Source organism: Pleurodeles waltl, chromosome 9 (genome assembly GCF_031143425.1).
Source record: "Pleurodeles waltl isolate 20211129_DDA chromosome 9, aPleWal1.hap1.20221129, whole genome shotgun sequence".
Taxonomy (NCBI): Eukaryota; Metazoa; Chordata; class Amphibia; order Caudata; family Salamandridae; genus Pleurodeles; species Pleurodeles waltl.
The window spans coordinates 682,440,996-682,468,172 of NC_090448.1; the positions used below are offsets into that span (position 1 = coordinate 682,440,996).

The 27,177-nt window shown below is 47.4% G+C and overlaps 1 protein-coding gene across 2 annotated transcripts in view; it reads right to left on the minus strand.

Moving 5' to 3' along the window:
- ERCC2 (ERCC excision repair 2, TFIIH core complex helicase subunit) overlaps positions 1 to 27,177 on the minus strand; it is a 1,394,405-nt gene that overhangs the window by 200,459 nt on the left and 1,166,769 nt on the right. For both annotated transcript variants that reach the window (XM_069207765.1, XM_069207766.1), the window contains one exon: positions 4,212 to 4,333. In XM_069207765.1, the coding sequence (XP_069063866.1) occupies positions 4,212 to 4,333 (122 nt within the window). The remainder of the gene's footprint in view (positions 1 to 4,211; positions 4,334 to 27,177) is intronic.

The window sequence follows — 27,177 nt, forward strand, 5'->3', positions numbered from 1 at the left end:
CATTGCCCCTACAACAAAAGATACATTGAGATGACAACTAGACCAGTGAAGGTGAGGATCATGGAACACTGTAACAACATTCATTGCAATAAGTCAACTACAAGAATGAGCATCCACTACCTTGACCTTAAACACACTACAGATTACATGCATTGGACTATTTTGGAAGCCCACCCTCACATGAACAAGGATAATTTCTTCAGGAGGAAGCAAAAGTAGATATTGCATCTGGCCACCCACAAATCTGGGCTGAACGATGATATCCCTTTGAGCCAGATTGATTATTAATCTCCTTTACTGTTCTACTAACTTCACATCACCTTTTGATACTATATAGGAACGCCTTTAATTGCCTCTATCAATACCCTCTTGGCACAACATCCATATGGGTGAGAACGTACATGTGCACACCCTACTGGCTGTATGAGACAATGCAGGCATAATCTTTTTTATAATACAAAGTACGGCTGTGCTTCCAACTCCTAATTGTGGCTGTATAACATGTTCTGCCATATTAGCTTATATGCAGGATCTTCTTCTCAATTTCAAATTAGGTAGTATCTTGATTTGTCTAATCAGCAGCAGAATGCCACGTTTTGCAAATCCTCTGCACACTATACCAGGAGCACTTGTGTATAACTAACCCTTTTTTTTTTTTTAAATAGTGCTATTTGAGGACTCACTCCTGTGTTTGGGCTCCAACCTTTCTTTATAAACAGATTTCACCCTTTTAAAGGTTTCCAGCCCTTGGGCTCCCTGAAGTAATTTCCCTTTGCGCTCCTTGTTTAAATTTTACTGAGAGTTAAGGAGGGGTGCCATTCACATTGAGGAGTGTAAGTTTTTTGACCAGGACCTGTACCAGTCCGAAATCGCCCTCTAGCAGTAAAAGCGGTACAGGTTCCCCTTGTTTTTGCCTTGATCGCCCTGGGTCAGTATTCCAACATGGCACAACTTTTTGAAGCTGACAGCCAGGAGACGCTCTAGTTATTGTACTCAGAAGCAAGCAATCACTCACAGTGATATGCGGTCTGCGCGCTTGTACATATAGACAATTGTTTGCACCCACCAATCCCTCCGAGCTAGCAGAGACGGTGTAAATTATGAAGTGAAGTACATGCTACTTAACAGTATCAGCGGCTCTCTGGCCCCTAATAAGGCAATTTTGCATCACTGGATGTATCCTTATTTATTTGCTTACCCAATTACAGCACTCCTAATATGCAAAACTTAGCGCAGTCCCTGCCTTGAGGGGGCATAACTCTTGACCCTAATTGGGTGAGTAATTCAGAGCCTTGCGTTGTCCCGTATATCTATGTGTCTTTGTCAGGAGTGTGTCACGTAGTCGTTTTTTGTGACTTGGAGTCAATGTGATTAGCACCTCATTCACTTGCATCAGCATGGATGATTTTGCTCGGGCACACACTGAAGCTTATTGGATGCCTTAATCTGAAGCAACTAGTGTCTATGTTTATCTAAAATCGAGATTGTTCTCTTTGCATCTCTTTTCAGGTTGGTTTTCTATATCAAAAGGTATAACTTTCCATTACACCTTATGTTTTGGGCACTTCCGATCAATATTCCATGTTACTTCTCCAAACACTGTTTAGATTAGGTCCCTTGGTCCTGATGAATTGCCATTGATCAATTACGACTATTTACAACAAGAAACATGTTGACCTATAAATACCACCAGACTTGCAGCTGAGACAGTCCATTATCTCTGGTCCTAGCTGTAAGGAAATGCCTTCCTTGGCATGGTTACCCCATGACTTTTTGCCTTTTGTTGATGCCAGATATATATTTGAAAGTGTGCTGGGACCCTGCTAACCAGGCCGAAGCACCAATGTTCTTTCCCTAAACTGTACCTTTGTTCCCACAACTGGGACAGCCCTGGCACACAGATAAGTCCCTTGTAAATGGTACCCCTGGTACCAAGGGCCCTGTTGCCAGGGAAGGTCTCTAAGGGCTACAGCATGTCTTATGCCACGCTGGGGACCCCTCCCTCAGCACATGCACACTGCCTCACAGATTGTGTGTGCTGGTGGGGAGAAAATGACTAAGTGGGCATGGCACTCCCCTCAGAGTGCCATGCCCACCTCTCACTGCCTGTAACATAGGTAAGTCACCCCTCTAGCAGGCCTTACAGTCCTAAGGCAGGGTGCACTATACCACAGGTGAGGGCATAAGTGCATGAGCACTATGCCCCTACAGTGTCTAAGCAAAACCTTAGACATTTTAAGTACAGGGTAGCCATAAAGAGTATATGGTCTGGGAGTTTGTCAAATACGAGCTCCACAGTTCCATAATGGCTACACTGACATCTAGGAAGGTTGGTATCTAACTTCTCAGCACAGTAAATGCACACTGATGCCAGCGTGGGATTTATTGTAAAATACACCCAGAGGGCATCTTAGAGACGCCCCCTGAATACCAGTCCGACTCCTAGTGCTAGGCTGACCAGTTCCTGCAAGCCTGCCACAACCAGACGAGTTTCTGGCCACATGGGGAGAGTGCCTTTGTCACTCTGTGGCCAAGAACAAAGCATGTACTGGGTGGAGGTGCTTCTCACCTCCCCCTGCAGGAACTGTAACACCTGGCAGTGAGCCTCAAAGGCTCATGCCTTTTGTTACAGCACCCCCAGGGCATCCCAGCTAGTGGAGATGCCCGCCCCTCCGGCCAGTGCCCCCATTTTTGCCGGCAAGGCTGGTGGAGATAGTGAGGAAAACAAGGAGGAGCCACCCATCAGTCAGGACAGCCCCATAAGGTGCCCTGAGCTGAGGTGACTCCTGCCTTTAGAAATCCTCCATCTTGAGTTTGGAGTATTCCCCCAATAGGAATAGGAATGTGCCCCCCCTCCCCTCAGGGAGGAGGCACAAACAGGGTGTAGCCACCCTCCAGGACAGTAGAAATTGGCTACTGCCCCCCCAGGCCTAAACACAACCCTAAATTTAGTATTTAGGGGCCACCCTGAACCCAGGAAATCAGATTCCTGCAACCTACAAGAAGGACTGCTGACCTGAAAGCCCAGCAGACACGGGGGAGACGACTACTGACTTGGCCCTAGCCCTATCTGCCTGTCTCCAGACTCAAAGAACCTGCACAGCAATGCATCCGACAGGGACCAATGAACCTCTGAGGATTCAGAGAACTGCCCTGAATCCAAAGGACCAACAAACTCCCAAGAACAGCGGCACTGTTCAAAAACCTTGCATTTTATGTACTTACCTCAAATCTTGAATCTTATGGTTGTAAAGTAAATTAAGAAAATATATTTTTCTATATAAAAAGTAATGGCCTGGAGTTAAGTCTGAGCGTGGTTCCTCATTTATTGCCTGTGAGTGAACAACAAATGCTTAACACTACCCTCTGATAAGCCTACTGCTCGACCACACTACCACAAAACAGAGCATTATTATTATCTAATTTTGCCACTATCAACCTCTAAGGGGAACCCTTGGACTCTGTGCACACTATCTCTAACTTTGAGATAGTATATACAGAGCCAACGTCCTACACTAGCCATTATCACTACAGTTGTTATTCTAGGAAAGAGGACCCATAGATTAAAATGTTCAGGGTACCACTAAGTCTATTTTACCTCACTTATACCCATCCCAATCTACACCATCACACTCACAATACATACACTTCTCACACAGCAAAAATAAAAAGATCTCCGGTAAAGAGCCCCACTGTGAGGCTCGTTGGGCACTGCAGCGCCGGCCCAAAGTGGAGCACGCCTGATGATGAAGCTGGACACCCATTTGGGTGTGTGAGGGCTCTTGCTCCTGAGCAATCAGATGCCCCTTTCTGATTTATCATTTGTTAACCAATCTGTTTATTTCTATACTTCGTTTTATCAAAGAGGAACTGCATACTCTATTTTTGAAATAACATCTACAAAGAAATCCTGGAAATCAGCCTTGCTTATCCCCAGAACCTCTTCCACGGCTGAACTGATTTACAAACCCTGTGATTCTGCAAAGGCCTTTGTCCCCCCCTCACACCACAGAAGGAAAAGCAATAGACAACAAGCACTAGAAACCATGGAGATCATTATGTTAGATTATACTATGCTATACAACTTATTAAGTGTTTATATGCTAGATGGCTTCTTGACACCATTATGATGAACCGTTCTGCACCAAAGCAACTTCAAAAGTTTTAACCAAACAAACACATTCAAAGGACATTGCATTGAGCTCACATACCTGTTCATACCAGGAAGCCACAATGTTCTCCATATACTGGTAGCTGGTAAAGAAAGCAACAATGCCATCGGGCACAATTGCTGACATTTCTAGCAGCAAGTTGCCGTAATTGCGAATCACAGCTGCAAATAAAAGTCAATAAGTTTGATGCTCACTCGTGAGTGCAAAACAAACAAAACAAGCATTTAAAAATGTAATAGCTTTCACATTTTCAAACCCTTTCCCTAAAACCTGGGCAATGGCAAAGTTATTTGTCTTCAATTTCGGTAAGGTCAGTTAAGCATGCACACTAACATGTCTGTTCATATATGTTCACTTGCACTGGTTCTTATCTTCTCTGAGCCTTTTAAAACTTTAATGTATTTAAAATGATTTACATTTGTGTCTTGGCAGCGTCATACCATGGCTGCCCATATTATTCCAGAGAGCATGTTGCCAGGGATCACCACAATTATGCCAGGCCAACATTTTACTACAATTTATCACCATTGTGGTGGGGCCAGGGAGATGTCAGGGTTTACCACTGTTGTGACAGTGCCTGCAAGTACCAGGGCCAGTATGATGCCAGAGATTACCACCATTGTAACAGGGCCAAGCATTTTACCACGAACTATCATCACTGCGCCCGGCCGACATGTTCTCAGTGATTACCACCATGTATCAGGTCCAGCATTTTACCGTGACCGAGTCGAGTATTTTACGGGTGGGGGAACTGGGTAAAACACTAGCTTCTCACCTGCCAGCACACACACACAAACACACACAAATGCACTTGCACACACACGGACATAAACAAGCTCACAAATAAACAATCCTAGTCCGATCTGCTCCAGGGGGTCTGTCTCTTCTAACCTGGCCCTCATGCAGCTCCCAATGGGCTTACCCGGGAGGGGGTAAAGGAAAGTAAGAACCATGTGCACCCATGGAAGTGGGGGGGGATCAGAAGAAGGGGGTGAGAATAAGTGGGGCAACCAGGTGGACGGGGATGCAAGAGCGAATGAGGACCTAGGGTACAGGGGCAACGGGACCGAAGAAAGTGAAGGTTTGTGGGAAAGGGGGATGAAGCAATAGTGTGGGTCAGTAGGGGGAGAGAAACGGTTGGCAGGGTCAGGCCGTCTGTGTGTGGGGATGCGGAGGCGGGGATTTTCAGGCACAACAAAGAAACTGATGGAGGGATTTGTTTCTTTCTGCCAAAGCAACTCCATGGGCAGGCAGAGTCAGTACAGTCATTAGTGCACAGCAACTCCTCACTATGCGAGCAGAAGAAAATACTTTTCAGCACAGCAGCACTGAGGCAAAACTGATTACTTCACGTTTAAAATGCATGGATGAGATAAAGAATTAAATGTGTGATAGCAGAGTGAACGTTTTAAATACAAAATAGTCACTCATGTAAAAGGTGGAAGGAAATACCATAACAAGCCAACAGACAGGTAATTCTGAAATATTTCTGTAGGTTGACTCAGAGCAACTGACAATACCTATACAGCTAATGGCTCAATCTTCCTCAGGTGAAGAAGGCAATGGCTGAAGGGAGAACCAAAGACCCCTATAGTTTGCATAGAAAGCAATATGTTTGCCAGGGATGACACATACAGCATTAAACGTTATAGCAAAAAAAAACAAGTCTTTAAAAAGAGGTCAGGGTCCTACATATTGTTTAGACTTAGTACTAATCTTTTATCTGTCAGCAGCTAGATGAAGTCAAAGGCATAAGATCAGCCATGCACACGTGCAGCACATCTAAACACTACTAAAATATATAAACCACATATTGAAATGGATTCAAACTGACATTCGTAAATGCAGAGATAATGCTGCAGCCTATCTAAGGTCACATTTTCTGAACTTCAGGAGTGTTTCTTTTCTGCAATAAAAAAGCCCCTCCACTCTTTACATTATGGTATATTCCCCAGTCTAAGTCGATGGGCTTGCTACTTCAGCGATTCTGTGGCTCCGTGTTTCAGCGTTTTGCCCCTATGACACTGTCCTAGTAGTTTGGGGAGTAGGAGGGAGCAGCACAGACCACTGACCATGGTTTGTGTGAAAAAGGCCAGTTTTACTAAAACAGATACACAGCATATATAATAAACCCAGGGCCTTTCGCCTTACAAAACTAAACCTCACTATACAAGTAACTTACCTACATTAAACTACTCCCTACCCCTAAGATCTCCCTCCTCCCCACAACAATTAACCCTACAAGGCTCAACCTCATCCTGGGCTAGACTTCCTCACTTGAGGCCTTTAACCTTCCATACGGTTTTAATGCAACTATTAACCTCTAACTAAGTGAAATTGTTAATGATAATGAACCTTAAACTCCCTGCGTTGCCCAGACGTGAGCTTGTCTATCCGTTCCCTTTCAATAAGTTTTGCCACCGTCAACAGCAATAAACTTTGCTAACTCGTGCTAATTTCTCAGCCAACCACCCCTGCACCTGCTTCAAAGCTACAACATATTCCCCATCTCCCCTGCACACCTGTTTCAATAAAGCTAGTCCCAATAAGCCAAAACAACGTGCACACACCCGAAATTCTTAAAATTAGGGATGGTCACCTTAGTCCTGTATTTTGTAGTGTCATACCATATGCCGCAAAGTCGGTTTAAGACCAGTAGCTGGGCTGTGTGGTTGCTGCTGGATGCCCTGCTTGGTTGGGATCTATGCCAGCTAGCACGTTTGGGGAACGGGTGTGCTACTACAGCCTGCTATATTCCATATGTAGCCAGCAGATGGCTGTCACCCTCCCGCTTTCTTGAAGAGCGGTGAGGATAATGGGTGTTGGCTGCAAGACTCGCTATTCTGTTATACTTGTACAGGAGCAATTAGGGCCGCATCTGCCAATCAAGGATTTCAGTTCTGCGGCATATGTGGAAAGTAGTTAAAGTAATCAAAAGTTGTTCTAAAGCAGGCACAAATGCTAAAGTTAGTCTGACATTTTTTTTCTTCTCAAATGCAGAAGTCCTATTTGCACTGGAGCAAAGTTGTGTATCACTCTGGTGTTCGACTTTTGGAACCCTTCAAATCCCTTAACTTGAAGACACGTGCAATACAGAATATTCATTGCAATGCTCATAATTCTCCTCACTGCTTAAGATCAAGAAAGAACACAATAAGAAGGATGCCGGAATCCAGTGAAGTTCTAAAGGCTAACTGTGGGACTTATGCAAAATTCAAGCTTATGCAACGGGGCTCCTTAGGATCAGACAAATCTCAGTCGATGCCTAGTGCCACCTCATTAGCGAAGGCAATTTGAGATTTTGTCACCACAAACTTTAAGCCAACTGGAATTAAACATAAGGATGATGCTCTACTTATTGAGGAAATGGTCTCACCTATTTGCAACATAAATCTGATTACTTGTGATCCTGTTGTGAACCTTTTCAATGAGCTTACAATACGCCTTCTTAACCAAGGGGCTCCTGTGAGAAAGTAGCCTCTTTCTAGCCTTGTTACCCCCACTTTTGGCCTGTTTGTGAGTGTATGTCAGGGTGTTTTCACTGTCTCACTGGGATCCTGCTAGCCAGGGCCCAGTGCTCTTAGTGAAAACCCTATGATTTCAGTATGTTTGTTGTGTGTCACTTGGACCCTGCTAGTCAGGACCCCAGTGCTCATAAGGTTGTGGCCTATATGTATGTGTTCCCTGTGTGGTGCCTAACTGTCTCACTGAGGCTCTGCTATCCAGAACCTCAGTGGTTATGCTCTCTCATTTCTTTCAAATTGTCACTAACAGGCTAGTGACCAATTTTACCAATTTACATTGGCTTACTGGAACACCCTTATAATTCCCTAGTATATGGTACTGAGGTACCCAGGGTATTGGGGTTCCAGGAGATCCCTATGGGCTGCAGCATTTCTTTTGCCACCCAAAGGGAGCTCTGACAATTCTTACACAGGCCTGCCACTGCAGCCTGAGTGAAATAACGTCCACGTTATTTCACAGCCATTTACCACTGCACTTAAGTAACTTATAAGTCACCTATATGTCTAACCTTTACCTGGTAAAGGCTGGGTGCTAAGTTACTTAGTGTGTGGGCACCCTGGCACTAGCCAAGGTGCCCCCACATCGTTCAGGGCAAATTCCCCGGACTTTGTGAGTGCGGGGACACCATTACACGCGTGCACTGTACATAGGTCACTACCTATGTACAGCGTCACAATGGTAACTCCGAACATGGCCATGTAACAAGTCTAAGTTCATGGAATTGTCACCCCAATGCCATTCTGGCATTGGGGAGACAATTCCATGATCCCCCGAGTCTCTAGCACAGACCCGGTACTGCCAAACTACCTTTCCCGGGGTTTCACTGCAGCTGCTGCTGCTGCCAACCCCTCAGACAGGTTTCTGCCCTCCTGGGGTCCAGCCAGGCTTGGCCCAGGAATGCAGAACAAAGGACTTTCTCAGAGAGAGGGTGTTACACCCTCTCCCTTTAGAAAAAGGTGTCAGGGCTGGGGAGGAGTAGCCTCCCCCAGCCTCTGGAAATGCTTTGATGGGCACAGATGGTGCCCATCTCTGCATAAGCCAGTCTACACCGGTTCAGGGATCCTCCAGCCCTGCTCTGGCGCGAAACTTGACAAAGGAAAGGGGAGTGACCACTCCCCTGACCTGCACCTCCCAGGGGAGGGGCCCAGAGCTCCTCCAGTGTGCTCCAGACCTCTGCCATCTTGGAAACAGAGGTGCTGCTGGCACACTGGACTGCTCTGAGTGGCCAGTGCCAGCAGGTGACGTCAGAGACTCCTCCTGATAGGCTCTTACCTGTGTTGCTAGCCTATCCTCCTTCCTAGGTAGCCAAACCTCCTTTTCTGGCTATTTAGGGTCTCTGCTTTGGGGAATTCTTTAGATAACGAATGCAAGTGCTCATCAGAGTTCCTCTGCATCTCTCTCTTCACCTTCTGCCAAAGGATCGACTGGTGACTGCCCAGGAAGCCTGCAAAACCGCAACAAAGTAGCAAAGACGACTACTTGTATCGCTGATCCTGCTGCCTTCTCTACTGTTTTCCTGGTGGTGCATGCTGTGGGGGTAGCCTGCCTCCTCTCTGCACTAGGAGCTCTGAAGAAATCTCCCGTAGGTCGACGAAATCTTCCCCCCTGCAACCGCAGGCAACAAAAGACTGCATCACCGGTCCTCTGGGTCCCCTCTCAGCACGACGAGCGTGGTCCCTGGAACTCAGCAACTGACTCCCACAGTCCAGTGACTCTTCAGTCCAAGTTTGGTGGAGGTAAGTCCTTGCCTCCCCACGCTAGACTGCATTGCTGGGTACCGGTGATTTGCAGCTGCTCCGGCTCCTGTGCACTCTTCCAGGATTTCCTTTGTGCACAGCCAAGCCTGGGTCCCCGACCCTCTAACCTGCAGTGCACAACCTCCTGAGTTGTCCTCCGGCGTCGTGGGACTCCCTTTTGTGTCTTCAGGTGAGCTCCGGTTCACTCCTCTTCATAGTGCCTGTTCCGGCACTTCTGCGGGTGCTGCCTGCTTCTGTGAGGGCTCCCTGACTTGCTGGGCACCCCCTCTGTCTCCTCATCCAAGTGGTGACATCCTGGTCCCTCCTGGGCCACAGCAGCATCCAAAAACCCTAACCGCAACCCTTGCAGCTAGCAAGGCTTGTTTGCGGTCTTTCTGTGTGGGAACACCTCTGCAAGCTTCTACACGACGTGGGACATCCATCCTCCAAAGGGGAAGTTTCTAGCCCTCTTCGTTCTTGTAGAATCCACAACTTCTACCATCCGGTGGCAGCTTCTTTGCACCCTCAGCTCGCATTTCCTGGGCATCTGCCCACTCTCTACTTTGTCGCGACTCTTGGACTTGGTTCCCTTGTTCCACAGGTACTCTCGTCCGGAAAGCCACTTTGGTTGCATTGCTGGTGTTGGTCTTCCTTGCAGAATTCCCCTATCACGACTTCTGTGCTCTCTGGGGAATATAGGTGCACTTTACACCTACTTTTCAGGGTCTTGGGGTGGGCTATTTTTCTAACCCTCACTGTTTTCTTACAGTCCCAGCAACCCTCTACAAGCTCACATAGGTTTGGGGTCCATTCGTGGTTTGCATTCCACTTTTGGAGTATATGGTTTGTATTGCCCCTATACCTATGTGCTCCTATTGCAATTTACTGTAATTCTACATTGCTTGCATTACTTCCTTTTGCTATTACTGCATATTTTTGGTGTTGTGTACATATATCTTGTGTATATTGGGCATCCTCATACTGAGGGTACTCACTGAGATACTTTTGGCATATTGTCATAAAAATAAAGTACCTTTATTTTTAGTATATCTGTGTATTGTGTTTTCTTATGATATTGTGCATATGACACCAGTGGTATAGTAGGAGCTTTGCATGTCTCCTAGTTCAGCCTAAGCTGCTCTGCTATAGCTACCTTCTATCAGCCTAAGCTGCTACAAACATCTCTTCTACACTAATAAGGGATAACTGGACCTGGTACAGAGTGTAAGTACCCCTTGGTACCCACTACAAGCCAGGCCAGCCTCCTACATGAAGCCTTCGACATCCTGTTGATACCACTCAATGACCGGCCAGGTCTGCATCTTTTCCATGAATCCCTTGCAGACCAGCATCACCTTGGTATTTTAGGTGTGCGGCATGGACTCTTTGTTTGTGTACGAACAATGCTGCTGCGCTTTCTGGAAATTTCACTACAAATACACTGGCCAAAGTGCAAAATGCCTTGAGCCAGTTTTCTATGGACCTCCTCACTTTTGGCCTGCACTTGTCTCTTCTATACTCATCTTTCTTATCTTGTGCAGTCAGATCCAAACCCACCTACCACACCTTAAGCAAGGAAAATATGTTGATAAATTCCCTTTGCCAAATTATTTCTTTAACTGCCTGAGGGATCAGGCTAGTGAGGCTGTTTCTCTTGCACTCCTTCCCCCACACCATATGCCTCATACCTACCCATTGGCCGTGTCTTGTTGTGTGTGGTCATGGCTGACTGAGTCCTTACCTCTTTGGGGGGGGTCCACAGCTGTTTTGTCAGCTTGTGCTCCCCCACCACTAGAGAATGCCAAGGTGTCAAGTTAGGCCATGGATTAGGCGGGTAATCTGTGGAGCCGGGTTGGGGGGGGTTGGGGGGGGGGGGCATGGGGCCTGGCTTGGTTTGTAGTGGGTACCCTAGGTACTTACACCTTATACCAAGTCCAGTTATCCCTTATTGGTGCAATGTAGTAGTGTTTTAGCAGTTTAGGCTGTTAGAGGTAGCTGTAGCACAGCAGCTTAGGCTGAACTAGGAGACATGCAAAGCTCCTGCAATACCACTATAGCTACACAGTACTTACATACAATAAAAGACAATACTCAGTGTTACCAAAAATAAAGGTACTTTATTTTAGTGACACAAGGCCAAAATATCTTAGAGGCAATACTCCTTCTGGAGGTAAGTATTATACACAATATATACACTAGAGACCAAATTCAGGTAAGTAAATAGTCACAGGAAAGTGCAAACAATAGAAAATACCATAGAATGCAATATAAACCATATACTAAGAATGTGGAATGTGAATCCCGAATTCCCCCCTAGGCAAGTGTAGTGTGTAGAGGGGTGCTGGGAGTGTAAGAAAATCACAGAGTTAAGTAAAATACCCCAACCAAGAGCCCAGGAAAGTAGGGGTAAAGTACTGCACGTTTCCACAGGACACACTACAGGTCATGATAAGAGTTATTGCAAGAACCAAGCAAGACTGCAAGCAAACAAATGGTGGATTCCTGGACCTGAAGACCTGTAAAGAGACCAAGTCCAGAAGTCGCAGAAGATTACAGGAAGGACAGGAGCCCCTGCCAACCTAGAAGATGGTGCAAAAGAGGATTCTCCGCTTAGAAGAAGTCTGCAGAAGAGCACCAAAGCAGGTGGCTGCGGGTTCCTGCGTGATGCAAAGGATGTCACACGTCGAGATGTTGGATGCAGGCGCTGGATTCGTCCAACAAGCCTTGGTTCAAGCAATGTCACGGACTGGCGATGCCTGGACCCAGGAGGGACCTGGGGGCCTCAACTTGGACTGAGGAGGCAGAGGGGGCTCCCAACACTGGAGGGAACCCACAGATAGCAGGCAGCACCCACGGAGGTCCCAGGACACAGGGACAAAGAAGGTGCAAATTGCAGATGCTGCAGCACTACAAAAGAAGGTCCCACGCCGCCGGAGAACAACTCAGAGAGCTGAGCGTCGCAGAATAGAGTGCTATGGACCTGGGCCAGGCTGTGCACGAAGGATTCCTGCAAATAGTGCACAGAGGCCTCAGGAGCTAGAGATGACGCAGTGCAAAGGGGTACTGTCCCAAACCGGGAAGGCAAGCTCTTACCTCCTCCAAATTTGGACAGCTGGTCTTTAGGACAGTCTGGGTCGAAGGACTCCACCACTTGTGTTCCAGGGAGCACGCTTATTGTCAGGAGAGGAGTCCCAGAGAACCAGTCGTCGTCTTAGAAGGTGACTGCTGGAGCAGGGAAGTGACTCCGTCACTCCACGGGAGCTTTCTTCAGTCCTTCTGGAGCAGGGTGAAGACAGGGAGTCTCCAGAGCGTGCACACCTTGGAAACCGTTGGAGTTTCTGGCTGGAGATGAAGTTGCAGGGTCACAGTAGCCTTTCTGGATACTTTGTGGCAGTTACAGCGGTTCCTGGAGCAGTCTGCGTTGATCCGACGGTCAGAGGATGAAGCAGGAGTTGCAGAAGATTGCTGGTGGAAACCTGCAAGCTGAATCTGAAGAGGAGCCCACAGGAGAGACCCTAAATAGCCCTGAGAGGGGGATTGGCTACCTAATCAGGTATGCACCTATCAGGAAGGGTCTCTGACGTCATCTGCTGGCACTGGCCACTTGGAGATCTCCAGTGTCCTCACACCTTGGAAAACAAGATGGCTAACGCCAGGGCCATACTGGCGAAGCTCTGGGCACCACCTCTGGGGTGGTGATGGACAGGGGAGTGGTCACTCCCCTTTCCTTTGTCCAGTTTAGTGTCAGAGCAGGGACTGGGGGTCCCTGAACCAGTGTAGAATGACTTATGCAAAGAGGGCACCATCTGTGTCCTTCAAAAACATTTCCAGAGGCTATGGGAGGGTACCTCTCCCTAGCCTGTAGCACCTATTTCCAAAGGGAGAGGGTGTAACACCCTGCTCTCAGAGGAAATGCTTTGTTCTGCCTTCCTGGGACTGGGCTGCCCAGCCTGTCTGTGAGGTGGCAGCAGCTGTAGCTGCAGTGTAAGCCTCAGAGAGCTGGTTTGGCAGTACAGGGTGTCCAAGGTGGAGCCCCCAGGATGCATGGGATTGGCCCCCCCAATACCAGATTTGGGATGGGGGACAATTCCATGATCTTAGACACCTTACATGGCCAAATTCGGAGTTACCATTGTTAGGCTACATATAGGTATTGACCTATATGTAGTGCACGCGTATAATGGTATCCCCACACTCACAAAGTCCGGGGAATTGGCCCTGGACAGCGGGGAGGTACCTTTGCTAGTGCAAGGGTGCCCTCACACTTAGTAACTTTGCACCTAGCCTTCAGTAAATGACGGTTAGACGTGTAGGTGAATTATAAGTTACTTAAGTGCAGTAAAAATGGCTGTGAAATAGTGTGTGCACTATTTCACGTAGGCTGCGGTGGCAGTCCTGTGAAAGGGTTTTTCTGAGCTCATTATGGGTGGCAAAAGAAATGCTGCAGCCCATAGGGATCTCCTGGAACCCCAATGCCCTGGGTACCTAGGTACCATATACTAGGGACTTATAAGGGGGGTCCAGTGTGCCAGTTGGAATTGGTAAATGAAGTCACTAAATATAGTGACTAATTTGGAAGCAGAGAGAGCATAAGCACTGAAGTTCTGGTTAGCAGAACTTCAGTGACACAGTTAAGCACTACTGACAACACACACATTAGGCCACAAACTATGAGCACTGGGGTCCTGGCTAGCAAGATCCCAGTGAGACAGAAAAAACACACTGACACACTCACAAAACAGGCTAAAAGTGGGGGTAACCACGCTAGAAAGAAGCTACTTTCTACACCCCCACCTGGGTCCCAAAGTTGGTAATGCTACCACTGACTGCCAACCCTCTGTCGTGTAGCCCCCGTACCTCATTCTGCATTTGTGTCTCACTCTCTTGCACTACAACTTGTCTTTAGCTGGAGCTAGAGGTTGCCAGTGTGCTGGCTCCAAGCACCTCCTCAGGTTCGCTCCTGCTGTGCTCGTTCATTGCCTTAGACCAGGCTTCCTTTCCTTGAGACACCAAGTGACTGTTGACACCTTGCTCCCCGTCACACTGCAGTTCGGTGGCCTCCCTCTGCGCTGTGGAGGCGTTTTTGTTTGAACCCTGCCCCCGGCCACTTGGACCATTGGAGGAATGACCATTCTGGTGACACACACCAATGGGGCCCTTGGGTAGGGCATCTGGCTTCTTCTTAGTTGAAACATTTTTCCCTGTTTTTGCCCCTTGCAAGGCGTTCTTAGCTCCCAGCTTTCTCTCTAGCTCTGATCCTTGCGCCTTTCTTTGTTGAGCCAGTATTTCCCCTGCCTTCGCTAGTAGCTCTTCCAAATCTACATCCAGCTCGGGCCCTAAGTTGGTTGTGACAATGCCTGCTTTCTTGGAGGTGGTGTGCATTCAACATCATCGCTGAAGCGGGGCAGGGCATTTCCTCTACCTGCCCTTGCCAGCGTAGCTCTTTTCCTGCTCCATTCCATGCTGAGGTTGGATTCAGATTTGTTTTCCGCCTTAAATTACTTCTTTTGGGCTGCTGAGAATCCTGCTAGTTTTTGCTGAATCCTGAGCAAGCGCAGCAGAGTGCACAGTTATGAAGTCCCTTTAAGGACCAATTGCCCTACCAGACGCAGGATGGAACTCACAATACCAAATACTGCTGCAGCCTGATCAGCTCTCCTTCCCTGTTTGGCCGCGATGCACATGTGATCGGCAGGTAGCTAACTGCATGAACTAGGCTGATGGCAGCTCGCTCCCACTGTGACTGCAAAGCCCATGCTGCCGCTCACCTTGCTGGAAGTTTGTACGGAGTCCCACGGCACCCCTGGTCTGCCTGATGCGGGCCTCCTCCTGTTGATTCCTCCAGTCCTTTGTGATGACTCCTGGGGTGCTGCTCCTCCGATGAGCGGTCTGATCCCTATGGGCATGGCTCCAGCGGCGAGTCCTTCAATGTCAGATCTGTCAGGAGGTCCAAATTCTCGGGATCTGCACGATCCTGAGTAAGGGTCCCACTTCCAGGCAACACCAAAGTCAGATGCTGTTATAGCGCTGAACTTAGGAGGGGCCCAGCCGGGGGAAGGGGTTTATGGAAAGGGACTGCCAGGAAGGAGATCTGAAAAGGAAAATGTTAATACCTAATCCAATAATAACTTTTACTCAAATAACACATTGCTCAAAAAACAATCTCACTAATATCTTTTTCCTTTTTGGAATGACGGGATTCTCCTACGGTTGATTTCTCCAGTTAAATTCTACACAAAAACACAAGAAAATTGTCTCATTATCCTGAACCACTAAAACAACATAAATCCTTTGAATTCCTTTGTTATTAGAAGATAAAATATAATGTTGTAGTTTTTTTCTTAAATATTAAAAGAATCATTATCTTTCATGAATAAACAGGATTTATCTTAAAACACTTTCCTTTTAAAAACAAAAACACACTGATATAATCTCTAGTAACACTCAGAAAACAGAACATCTATTTATCACAGTTCCTGGAAAGAACAATTTTGCTGTTGGTTGACAAAAGCTTCAATTATTTCCACTAGCAATTCCTTTCAACAAAATCAATAACTCAGGGCTACAAGGTTTATAGGGATTCCACTATAAAGGAAAGAATGCAAGGTTTCACCAGAAACACTCAAGTTAATTGCTTTGTAAATAAACTCCAAGAGAGGAGTTTCATGAAACTGACAGAAAATCAATAATTCAGACCTGCAAGTTTTAAATCGTTTCCACAATTGACAAAGAACGCAAGGTTTCACAGCAACTTAATTGCTTTACAAATAAACTCCAAGAACAGAGTTTCATGAAACTGACATAAAATGAAAAGCTCACCACCAAATCTCAACAGCAAGCCCCGAAACAAACTCCATGCAAAACACTCTGAATAGAAGGCATTTGTAGCAGGGTGTCGCAGGTATTTATAGTCTGGCCACACCCAAGACTAATTATGACCACACCCAAGACTAATTAGTTTCTAGAGAAGGCTGGGAATTGTAGTTCTTCTGATTTCCTGATTCTTTTTAGACTCTTTTTTATATTATGCTATAGGAATGTTTATTGCAATGATACCACCAATGGCCTGATCTTTTGGGTAAATGGCTTTTACCACACCACATGTATGATGCTAAAGAAACATTGGCAGTTTTATAGGACATCTTGCGTACATTGCGCGCATTACGCCCACGCATGACTGAAGTCTTGACATTCAACAAGTCCTTCCGGCAGCAACAAAAAAAAAAAAACTGCAGGCAAACGAGATGTGGGGTGCCTGCAGCATACCCCCTTTTAAACCTGAGAGGTGTGCCCTGATTGACTGGTTTAAAAGTTGCCACCCAATACCGAGCGCACCTTTTTCACAAGCTTGCCTCCCCCCAAAGCTTCCGCCCTGGCCTTAGATAGGTGCTGTGTACAGGCCCCCATCTGGTCTGTCTTGCGGACAGGCCCAATCCTAAAATCTTGCTTTTAGAAGCAGCTTCCTACCAGTATGGGAGGGAACAAAGTCCTTCAGTTAATTGACTGAGTGGGTATTTAACACATGGTTTTTTAAACTATTTTTATTGGGGTTTTCATGTAAGAACAAAGACAGTGTTGCGATATCAATATGGTAGTGCAAGGCATCATATAACCTCATCACAAAAACATGAATCGCAAAAAAGAGTGGCTATGCTTGCAGGTTCGCACCTCCTATACATGTGTATAACATATTAGGGAAATAGTGTCCATTTGTAATAAATCGTACTCCGAGGGTGCCAAACTGGTGCAACACCCAACCACCTCGGGAGCAGTTGTGTTGATTTGAGGGATCAATCAACACAAAGAAGTTCAATACTGGTTTACCAAGGCACACCACAGTAGTCTATAAAGTCCATTTCTTAGTACACTGAATCAACTAAAGTTCCAAATATGTGTCTGTACAGGGTAGAGATTTTATTCATCCAAGGCACCATGAATCCAATGAACATGAGCCGACACGTGTTTCATCATCAAGACATAGGTTTGTAAGCAGTATGATGTCCCAAAAATAACCTGCAAAGGAAGGGGACCAAGTCCAGAAGTCTAAAGAAGTTCCAGGAAGGCCAGGAGCCCCTGCCAAAGAGTCCCCAGTTAGTAGAAGAGTGCAGAAATGAACCCTAGGAAGATACCAGCGGGTTCTGCATGATGCAAAAGATGTCCCACGGCGTGAAGATCGTTTCAGATGTGATTTCGTGTTGGAAGGTGCCAACAAGCCTTGGCTACGGCAAAAGTGCGTCTTTCATCACAGTGCGTCTTTCTGTGTGAGGAGGAAGAGAGGGGCTCTCAGCACTTTATAGAGCCCTCAGGAAGCCAGCCAGCACCCCCAGAAGCTGCAGGATCTGGGTTCAAAGGAGGTGCAAAACACGATTGATGCAGCACAACAAAAGAAGGTCCCACGCTGCCAGATAACAACTCAGTGAGTTGAGCGTCGCAGGGTGGAGTGCTGGGGACCTGGGCCAGGCTGTGCACAAAAGAATTTTGCAAAGAGTGCACAGAGGCCTCAGGAGGCGAAGAAGACACAAAACACAGGGGTACTGTCGTTCTCAGGGAAGGCAAGGTCTTACCTCCTCCAAACTGCGTCAGCAAGACCTCAGGACAGTCTACGTTGATGATGTCCACCCTCTGTGTCCTTAGGAGCACGCTCGTCGCCGTGAGAGGAGGCCCAGGGTACCAGTCGTCGCTTGGAGCAGGGGAGTGATTCCGTCACTCCACAGGAGATTTCTTCGGTTCTTTTGGTGCAGGATGAAGACAGGGAGTCCCCAGAGCATGCACACCATGGAAACTGTTGCAGTTGCTCACTTGGAGCTGAGGTTGCTGAAGAAAAGTGTCTCCTGTAGACGCTTTATTGCAGTTACAGCGTTTCTTGGAGCAGACAGCGGGTGATCCGAGATAAAAAGATGCTGAAGTTGTTGCAGAGGATTCCTGATGGAAACATGCAAGCAGAATCTGAAGAGAACCCACAGGAGAGACCCTAAATAGCCCTGAGAGGGGGATTGGCTACCTTATCAGATATGGACCTATCAGGAGGGGGTCGCTGACGTCACCTGCTGGCACTAGCCACTCAGAGCCCTCCAGAGTGCCCCCAAACCTTGCAAAACAAGATGGCTGAAGTCTGGGACACACTGGAGGAGGTCTGGGCACCACCCCTGGGGTGGTGATGGTCAAGAGAGTGGTCACTCTCCTTTCCTTTGTCCAGTTTCCTGCCAGAGCAGGGGAGAAAGGGTCCCTGAACCAGTGTAGACTGGTTTATGCAAGAAGGGCACCATCTGCATTTCTACAGGCTGGGGGAGGCTACCTCTCCCCAGCCTGTAATACCTATTTCCAAAGGGAGAGGGTGTAACACCCTGCTCTCAGAGGAAATGCTTTGTTCTGCCTTCTTGGGACCGGGCTGCCCAGACCCCAGGAGGGCAGAACCCTGTCTGTGAGGTGGCAGCAGCTGTAGCTGCAGTGCAAGCCTCAAAGAGCTGGTTTGGCAGTACTGAAGGTCCATGGTGGACCCCCCAGGATGCATGTAATTGGCTCCCCAATACCAGATTTGGAATGGGGGGGGGGCCATTCCATGATCTTAGACATGTTACCTGGCCGTATTTGGGGTTACCATTGTGAAGCTACATATAGATATTGACCTATATGTAGTGCACACATGTAATGGCGTCCCCGCACTCAACTATGAGGGGGCACCTTTGCTAGTGCAAGGGAGCCCTCACACTTAGTAACTTTGCACCTAACCTTCAGCAAGTGAAGGTTAGACACATAGGTGACTTCCAAGTTACTTAAGTGCAGTGAAAATGGCTGTAAAATAGTGTGTGCACTATTTCACGCAGGCTGCAGTGGCAGTTCTGTGTAAGGGTTTGTCTGAGCTCCCTGTGGGTGGCAAAACAAAAGAAATGCTGCAGCCCATATGGATCTCCTGGAACCCCAATGCACTGGGTACCTAAGTACCATATACTTGGGACTTATAAGGGGGGGGCGTCCAGTATGCCAATTGAAATAGGTAAATTAAGTCACTGGCCTACAGTGACACATTTAAAAACAGAGAGAGCATAAGCACTGAGGTTCTGGTTAGCAGAGCCTCAGTGACACAGTTAGGCACTACACAGGCATACCCATTAGGTCACAAACTATGAGCACTGGGATCCTGACCAGCAGGATCCCAGTGAGACAGGCAAAAACATACTGACATACATGTGAAAAATGGGGGTAACACGCCAAGGAAGATGGTACTTTCCTACAACATGCATTGGCAATGCCAATAGATCCGTCTTTAAAGAAAAAAATACTGCAAACACAAGTATACAAGAGTACGCATATGTGCATGTTGTGTTTGCATGTTGTGGCATGTTAAAGTCTTATCTATAGAAATTGCAATGCTTGTTTCTAATTTGTATTCCTCCTCCATCAGGTGAGCACAGTGTGCATAATGCAGTTTTAGTTGTAGGCATTGTATATGGTCTATTACAATCACTTTTTATTTTTCTCGTTGATTTGGTTGGGATATAAATTCCTAGAAATTATTATAGACTGTAAACTATGGGTATTCTCAGTAACATGATATTTCATTGTGACAATACACAATGCATCTTGGTGGTAATTACTTTTGCAGGCAAACTAAGTTTTTTTTTAGATCTTCCAGTAAATAATTTACTTAGATGTACGCGAAGGTAATGGAGGTCCACATATTACTACTCGCTAGCGGGGACGTCAAACTAGAACTGAAGATATAGGTTAGCCATAGATTTATCTCCAAAACTCAGTCAAACATGTTACTTTCCTTCAATAAAGTATTTTCTAGTACAGCCTCTATCTAACCATAGATTCTGTACCTTTGAGTATCCTGCAGGGATCAGACTGGATCTGGAAAATGTTGAGCAGTATCTCTGCACACTAGGAGGTGCCGTTGAGAGGCTCCATGTCGACATTGTCTGCGACGTAAGTGACACGCATGGAGGCCTTATAGGTGCCATTCCGAAGCACTGCTGTTAATTTCTTTTGTGACTATTTCCGTACCCAAAATACAGAGCCATGACTGAGTGATGTGTGACCAGTGTGCAGAAACTATCAAGATCTATTGGATGAAGAGCCTACTTTGCAGAGCGGTGAGGATGGGAAGGTCAGTGAGTAATCTGCGGTTAGACACAGGCTGTACCAGAAAAAGTATTACAGAAGGTGATTAACTTTCGAAAGAGACATCTGCACACAGATTTCTCACCTTAGAATAGTTACCCAAGCAATACCTCCCCAAGGTGGGTCTGCAAAATTACTTAAAACAAAAAGTCCAGAAGGACCAAATGGACAAAGTCCCTGTCTCAACAAACCTGATGGTCGAGGCAGTTGCGTTTCCTGAATGTTGCAATGACACCCACATAGCAGGCAGGCACGTGCAGGACAGGCACTCCACTTGCTAACCCAGTTGTGGCTACTCTGGCTCTGGTAGAATGAACCCGCAAACATTCAGGTGGTGGCTGCTTAGTCAGTGTGTGGGAGATTTTAATGTAGAGCACGATCCAACGGGTGATGGACCGTTTCTGCACTGCCTTGCATTTGTTTGCTCCAGCAAACCTAATTAAGAGCTGATCATCTACCTGATATTCCACAGTATGACTGATGTAAAAGGGGGCTCTTTTAGGGTCCAGATGATGGCGCCTCTCATCCCCCTGGGAGGGATGAGGTGGAGCGAAAAATGTCAGCAGCGTGATGATCTGGCCGACATGGAATGGGGTCACCACTTTCACCAGGAAAGACCCCCAGATCCAAACAACCAGCGTGTCTGGGTAGTAGCTGGTGTAACAGAAAGAACTTGGAGTTCACTTACCCTCCCGGTCAATGTAATTGCCATTAAAAAGCCTGTCTTAACTGTATGAAGCCTCAAACAGGAGCCGCGCATAGGTTTTAAAGGGGAACACATTTGAAAAGTTAAGACGAAATTCAAGGTCCCATTGGGACATAACAAAAGTGGTAGGTGGGAATAGATGCCCTTAAGAGAAGGTGCCACAACGAGTGACTGAAATAAAGAGAACTCAATAAGCAAATGAAAGAAGACCAAAATAGCAGTTGGACACAGTCAGTCCTGACGACTCAGTCAAGAGAGGTTTTGGCAGCAAAGTGCACAGGAGTCCCAAGTTCCAGTCTAACTGGAACAGGACCTCCAGCAAGATACTTTTGGAGGCTCCATTGCACAAACCTGCTGACATTGTGCTGTCTTGCAGAGGCAAACAGATAGAGCCATGGTTCTCCCAATTCTTGGAACAGACTCCTTCCACTTCCGGATGCAGACGCCATTCTTGTTCACAAGTCAAAGACCAATGAGTTTGTCTGCATTAGTGTTCAGAGATCCCACCAGGTGTTATATGACCAGAAAGATATGGCTATTACAGTCATGCCCATCGGCGCAGACCCCAGTCTGCCCTGTTTGTTGCAATACCACATGACAGTAGTGTTGTCCATGAACATGTGAACCAGCCCTCCCTGATGGATGGGAGGAAGGCTTTAAAAGCCAAGTGGATACACCTGTATATTTTATATATATAACCTAGTAATTATTCGACTGGTTAGTGCTGGCAGGCTCTCATTTTCAGTTTCATTAAATGGGTCCTCTCTATAACCTTATGGATATCCCTAATTTTAGTTTTGAAGGTATGGTTGGTGATGGAGGAAATTAACCAGTGTGACACCCAACAAAAGCAAACAGCTAGCTTCGATGCTTGGCACTGCACCCACAATGTCATTGTATTTACAACCAGTCAGTCAATGTTCAACTGCAGATCAGCCTCATCTGTTGTGTTTTAAATGCTCGTAATAATGCGCTTCGCCATTATCCCAAGTGTAAAATTGCAGACTTTCAATAACACAAAGTTCATTGTGCCAGATAAGTTTCTGACAGGAAAATTATTAGCATGACAGACCTAGCATGGCTTGCTGGAGGGGGGAAGAAAACAAAGGTGCTTAACTAAGAATTATATTTATGCGTTCCCACTCAATAGCCTCAAGAAACATGATAAACATTTATGTGGTTTAGGAAGTTGGCTCTGTATACACTATCTCAAAGTGAGAGACAGTGTGCACAGAGTCCAAGGGTTCCCCTTAGAGGTAAGATAGTGGCAAAATTAGATAATTCCAATGCTCTATTTTGTGGTAGTGTGGTCGAGCAGTAGGCAAGCAGAGGGTGGTGTTAAGCATTTGTTGTACGCACACAGGCAATAAATGAGGAACACACATTCAAAGACTTAACTCCAGGCCAATATTTTTTATATACAAAAATATATTTTCTTAATTTATTTTTAGAACCACAAGTTCAATATTTGAAGTAAATACATAAATACATACACTCCACACAGGTAAGTTAGGAACTTTGAATTAGAGCAAAAGCATACACAGTTTTAGTAAAAATTTCAATAAGGTATTTTAAAAGTGGACACAGTGCAAAAATCAATAGTTCCTGGGGGAGGTAAGTAATGGTTAGTTTGTCAGGTAAGTAAGACACTTACAAGTCTAAGTTTCTGGGCATAGCCAGCCCACCGTTGGGGGTTCAAGGCAACCCCAAAGGTACCACACCAGCAGTACAGGCCCGGTTAGGTGCAGAGGTCAAAGAGGTGCCCAAAACACATAGGCACCTATGGAGAATAGGGGTGCTCGGGTTCCAGTCTGCCACCAGGTAAGTACCCACGTCCTCGAAGGGTAGACTGGGGGGGGGGGGGGGGGGGAGGAGACACACAAGTAGGCACACAAAACGCAGCACAGGGGCAGCCGGGTGCAGTGTGCAAAGCAGGTGTCAGGTTTTCTATTAGAAACAATGGAGGGACCCGGGCGTCACTCTAGCGGTGCAGGCAGGGCACAGGGGGGCTTCTCCGGCCAGCCACCTACTGGGTTAGGCAGAGGGTCGCCTTGTGGTCACTCCTGCACTGACGTTCAGTTCCTTCTGGTCCTGGGGGCTGCAGGTGCAGTTCTTGGTCCAGGCGTCGGGTTCCTTGTTACAGGCAGTCGCGGTCAGGGGGAGCCTCTAGATTCTCTCTGCATGCGTCGCTGTGGGAGTCCAAGGAGGTCGTCTTGAGTTACTCACGAGGTCGCAGTCGCCTGGGAGTCCTCCCTGTAGTGTTGGTTCTCTGGAGCTCGAGCCGGGGGCTTCGGGTGCAGAGTGTGAAGTCTTACGCTTCTGGTGGGAAGAGTGAGGTCTTTAAAAGTTGTAAGAAAGTTGCAAAGTTGTTGCTGTTGTTGAACAGAGCCGCTGTTCACTGGAGTTTCTTGGTCCTTTGGATCAGGGCAGTCCTCTGAGGCTTCAGAGGTCGCTGGTCCCTGTCAGATCCATCGCTGTTGCAGTTTTCTTCGAGTCAGGAGACAGGCCAGTAGGGCTGGGGCCAAAGCAGTTGTCGTCTCTGTCGTCTCTGCAGGGCTTTCAGGTCAACAGTCCTTCTTCTTGGTTCAGGTTGCAGGAATCTGATTTCCTGGGTTCTGGGCTGCGCCTAAATACTGAATTTAGAGGTGTGTTTAGGTCAGGAGGGCAGTAGCCAATGGCTACTGTCCTGGAGGGTGGCTACACCCTCATTGCGCCTCCTCCCTGAGGGGAAGGGGGCACATCACTAATCCTATTGGGGAATCCTCCAAACTTAAGATGGAGGATTTCTAAAGGCAGGGGTCACCTCGGCTCAGGACGTCTTAGGGGCTGTACTGACTGGTGGGTGACTCCTCCTTGTTTTTCTCATTATCCTCCAGACTTGCCGACAAAAGGGGGGCAGTGGCCGGAGGGGCGGGCATCTACACTAGCTGGGATGCCCTGGGTGCTGTAACAACAGGTATGAGCCTTTGAGGCTCACCGCCAGGTGTTACAGTTCCTGCAGAGAAGCACCTCCACCCAGTACAGGCTTTGTGACAAAGGCACTCTCCCCATGTGGCCAGCAACTCGTCTGGTTGTGGCAGGCTGGCAGAAACTGGTCAGCCTAGCACTAGGAGTCGGACTGGTATTCAGGGAGCATCTCTAAGATGCCCTCTGGGTGCATTTTACAATAAATTCCACACTGGCAGTGTGCATTTATTGTGCTGAGAAGTTTGATACCAAACTTCCCAGATTTCAGTTTAGCCATTATGGAACTGTGGAGTTCGTGTTTGACAAGCCCCCAGACTCTATACTCTTTATGGCTACCCTGCACTTACAATGTCTATGTGAGTGCGGAACGAGCTGAGTGAAAGTGAGGAAGGCTTGCGGCAGAGGGTTCGACAGACAGTGATGCCACAAGATCTGTGGGCCAGGCTGATCGATCCGGCACCCCAGGGTCACCAGAGCATAGTTAAGACAAAGGCAAGATTACGTGACAAAGTGTGGTTCCCATGGATTGACACTCAAGTGGCTGAGAGGGTGAGAAGCTGCCATTCGTGCATCATAACAAGTGGGGACTAACCTCCAGCCCTTGTGATTACAGAAGAGCCTAGCCTAAAAACCCTGGTCCAAAATAAGCATGGATTTTGGGACCTTCCCGGATGGACGTCTCACAGTAGTGCTCATACACTTCCAGATCCAATCCCCATAGTGTGGAACTGCTACAATCAACTGCATTTTCAAAAGTGAAGCCCATCTTGGAGACAATTTTCACCCTTATCGGTCCGCTTAAAGAACAGTCTTCTGTTTCAGGGAGAGGAGTTCCAGGATTATCTGTCATCTCTTGCCACCTGTCACTGGAAGGGACTGCCAGCAGCCTCAAGCAAACCAGGAGGTTGAAAGATTCATGAGGACTTTAAACCGTGCCCTAAGGACAGAGTGCTGTTTAGATTGGTTCCTGCGAGCCTACTGGCAGACCTCGCACAGCACCACTAACTGTGCCCCAGCAGATCTCCTTTTGCAAAGGCCCACGAGAGACAGCACCCTGACAAGTCTCGAGTGGCAGCCTGCGGTAGTAGACTTTCAGGCAATGCAAGAGACGAGAAAGATCACCAACAACTAAGTCAATCTGGGAAGAAGAGCCACAACCCCAACACTCCAGATGGTAGAAAAGGTCATCATGCAAGACTGTCACCTATGTCGGAAATTCTGCACCCCCTTTTGAGGCAGAGACCTGGTGGATCATGAAGAACAATGGCACCATGGTGTGAGAAGGTAGCCTCTTTCTAGCCTTGTTACCCCCACTTTTGGCCTGTTTGTGAGTGTATGTCAGGGTGTTTGTCACTGTTTTCACTGTCTCACTGGGATCCTGATAGCCAGGCCTCAGTGCTCATAGTGAAAACACTATGTTTTCAGTAGGTTTGTTATGTGTCACTGGGATCCTGCTGGTCAGGACCCCAGTGCTCATAGGTTTGTGACCTATATGTATGTGTCACTGGGACCCTGTCAGACAGGGCCCCAGTGCTCATAGGTGTGCATGTATATGTTCCCTGTGTGGTGCCTAACTGTCTCACTGAGGCTCTGCTAACCAGAACCTCAGTGGTTATGCTCTCTCATTACTTTTGAATTGTCACTAACAGGCTAGTGACCATTTTTACCAATTTACATTGGCTTACTGGAACACCCTTATAATTCCCTAGTATATGGTACTGAGGTACCCAGGGTATTGGGGTTCCAGGAGATCCCTATGGGCTGCAGCATTTCTTTTGCCACCCATAGGGAGCTCTGACAATTCTTACACAGGCCTGCCACTGCAGCCTGAGTGAAATAACGTCCACGTTATTTCACAGCCATTTTACACTGCACTTAAGTAACTTATAAGTCACCTATATGTCTAACCTTTACCTGGTAAAGGTTAGGTGCAAAGTTACTTAGTGTGAGGGCACCCTGGCACTAGCCAAGGTGCCCCCACATTGTTCAGAGCCAATTCACTGAACTTTGTGAGTGCGGGGACACCATTACACGCGTGCACTACATATAGGTCACTACCTATATGTAGCTTCACCATGGTAACTCCGAATATGGCCATGTAACATGTCTATGATCATGGAATTGCCCCCTCTATGCCATCCTGGCATTGTTGGTACAATTCCATGATCCCAGTGGTCTGTAGCACAGACCCTGGTACTGCCAGACTGCCCTTCCTGGGGTTTCACTGCAGCTGCTGCTGCTGCCAACCCCTCAGACAGGCAGCTGCCCTCCTGGGGTCCAGCCAGGCCTGGCCCAGGATGACAGAACAAAGAACTTCCTCTGAGAGAGGGTGTGACACCCTCTCCCTTTGGAAAATGGTGTGAAGGCAGGGGAGGAGTAGCCTCCCCCAGCCTCTGGAAATGCTTTGTTGGGCACAGATGTGCCCAATTCTGCATAAGCCAGTCTACACCGGTTCAGGGACCCCTTAGCCCCTGCTCTGGCGCGAAACTGGACAAAGGAAAGGGGAGTGACCACTCCCCTGACCTGCACCTCCCCTGGGAGGTGTCCAGAGCTCCTCCAGTGTGCTCCAGACCTCTGTCATCTTGGAAACAGAGGTGCTGCTGGCACACTGGACTGCTCTGAGTGGCCAGTGCCACCAGGTGACGTCAGAGACTCCCGCTGATAGGCTCCTTCAGGTGTTAGTAGCCTTTCCTCTCTCCTAGGTAGCCAAACCCTCTTTTCTGGCTATTTAGGGTCTCTGTCTCTGGGGAAACTTTAGATAACGAATGCATGAGCTCAGCCGAGTTCCTCTGCATCTCTCTCTTCACCTTCTGATAAGGAATCGACCGCTGACCGCGCTGGAAGCCTGCAAACCTGCAACATAGTAGCAAAGACGACTACTGCAACTCTGTAACGCTGATCCTGCCGCCTTCTCGACTGTTTTCCTGCTTGTGCATGCTGTGGGGGT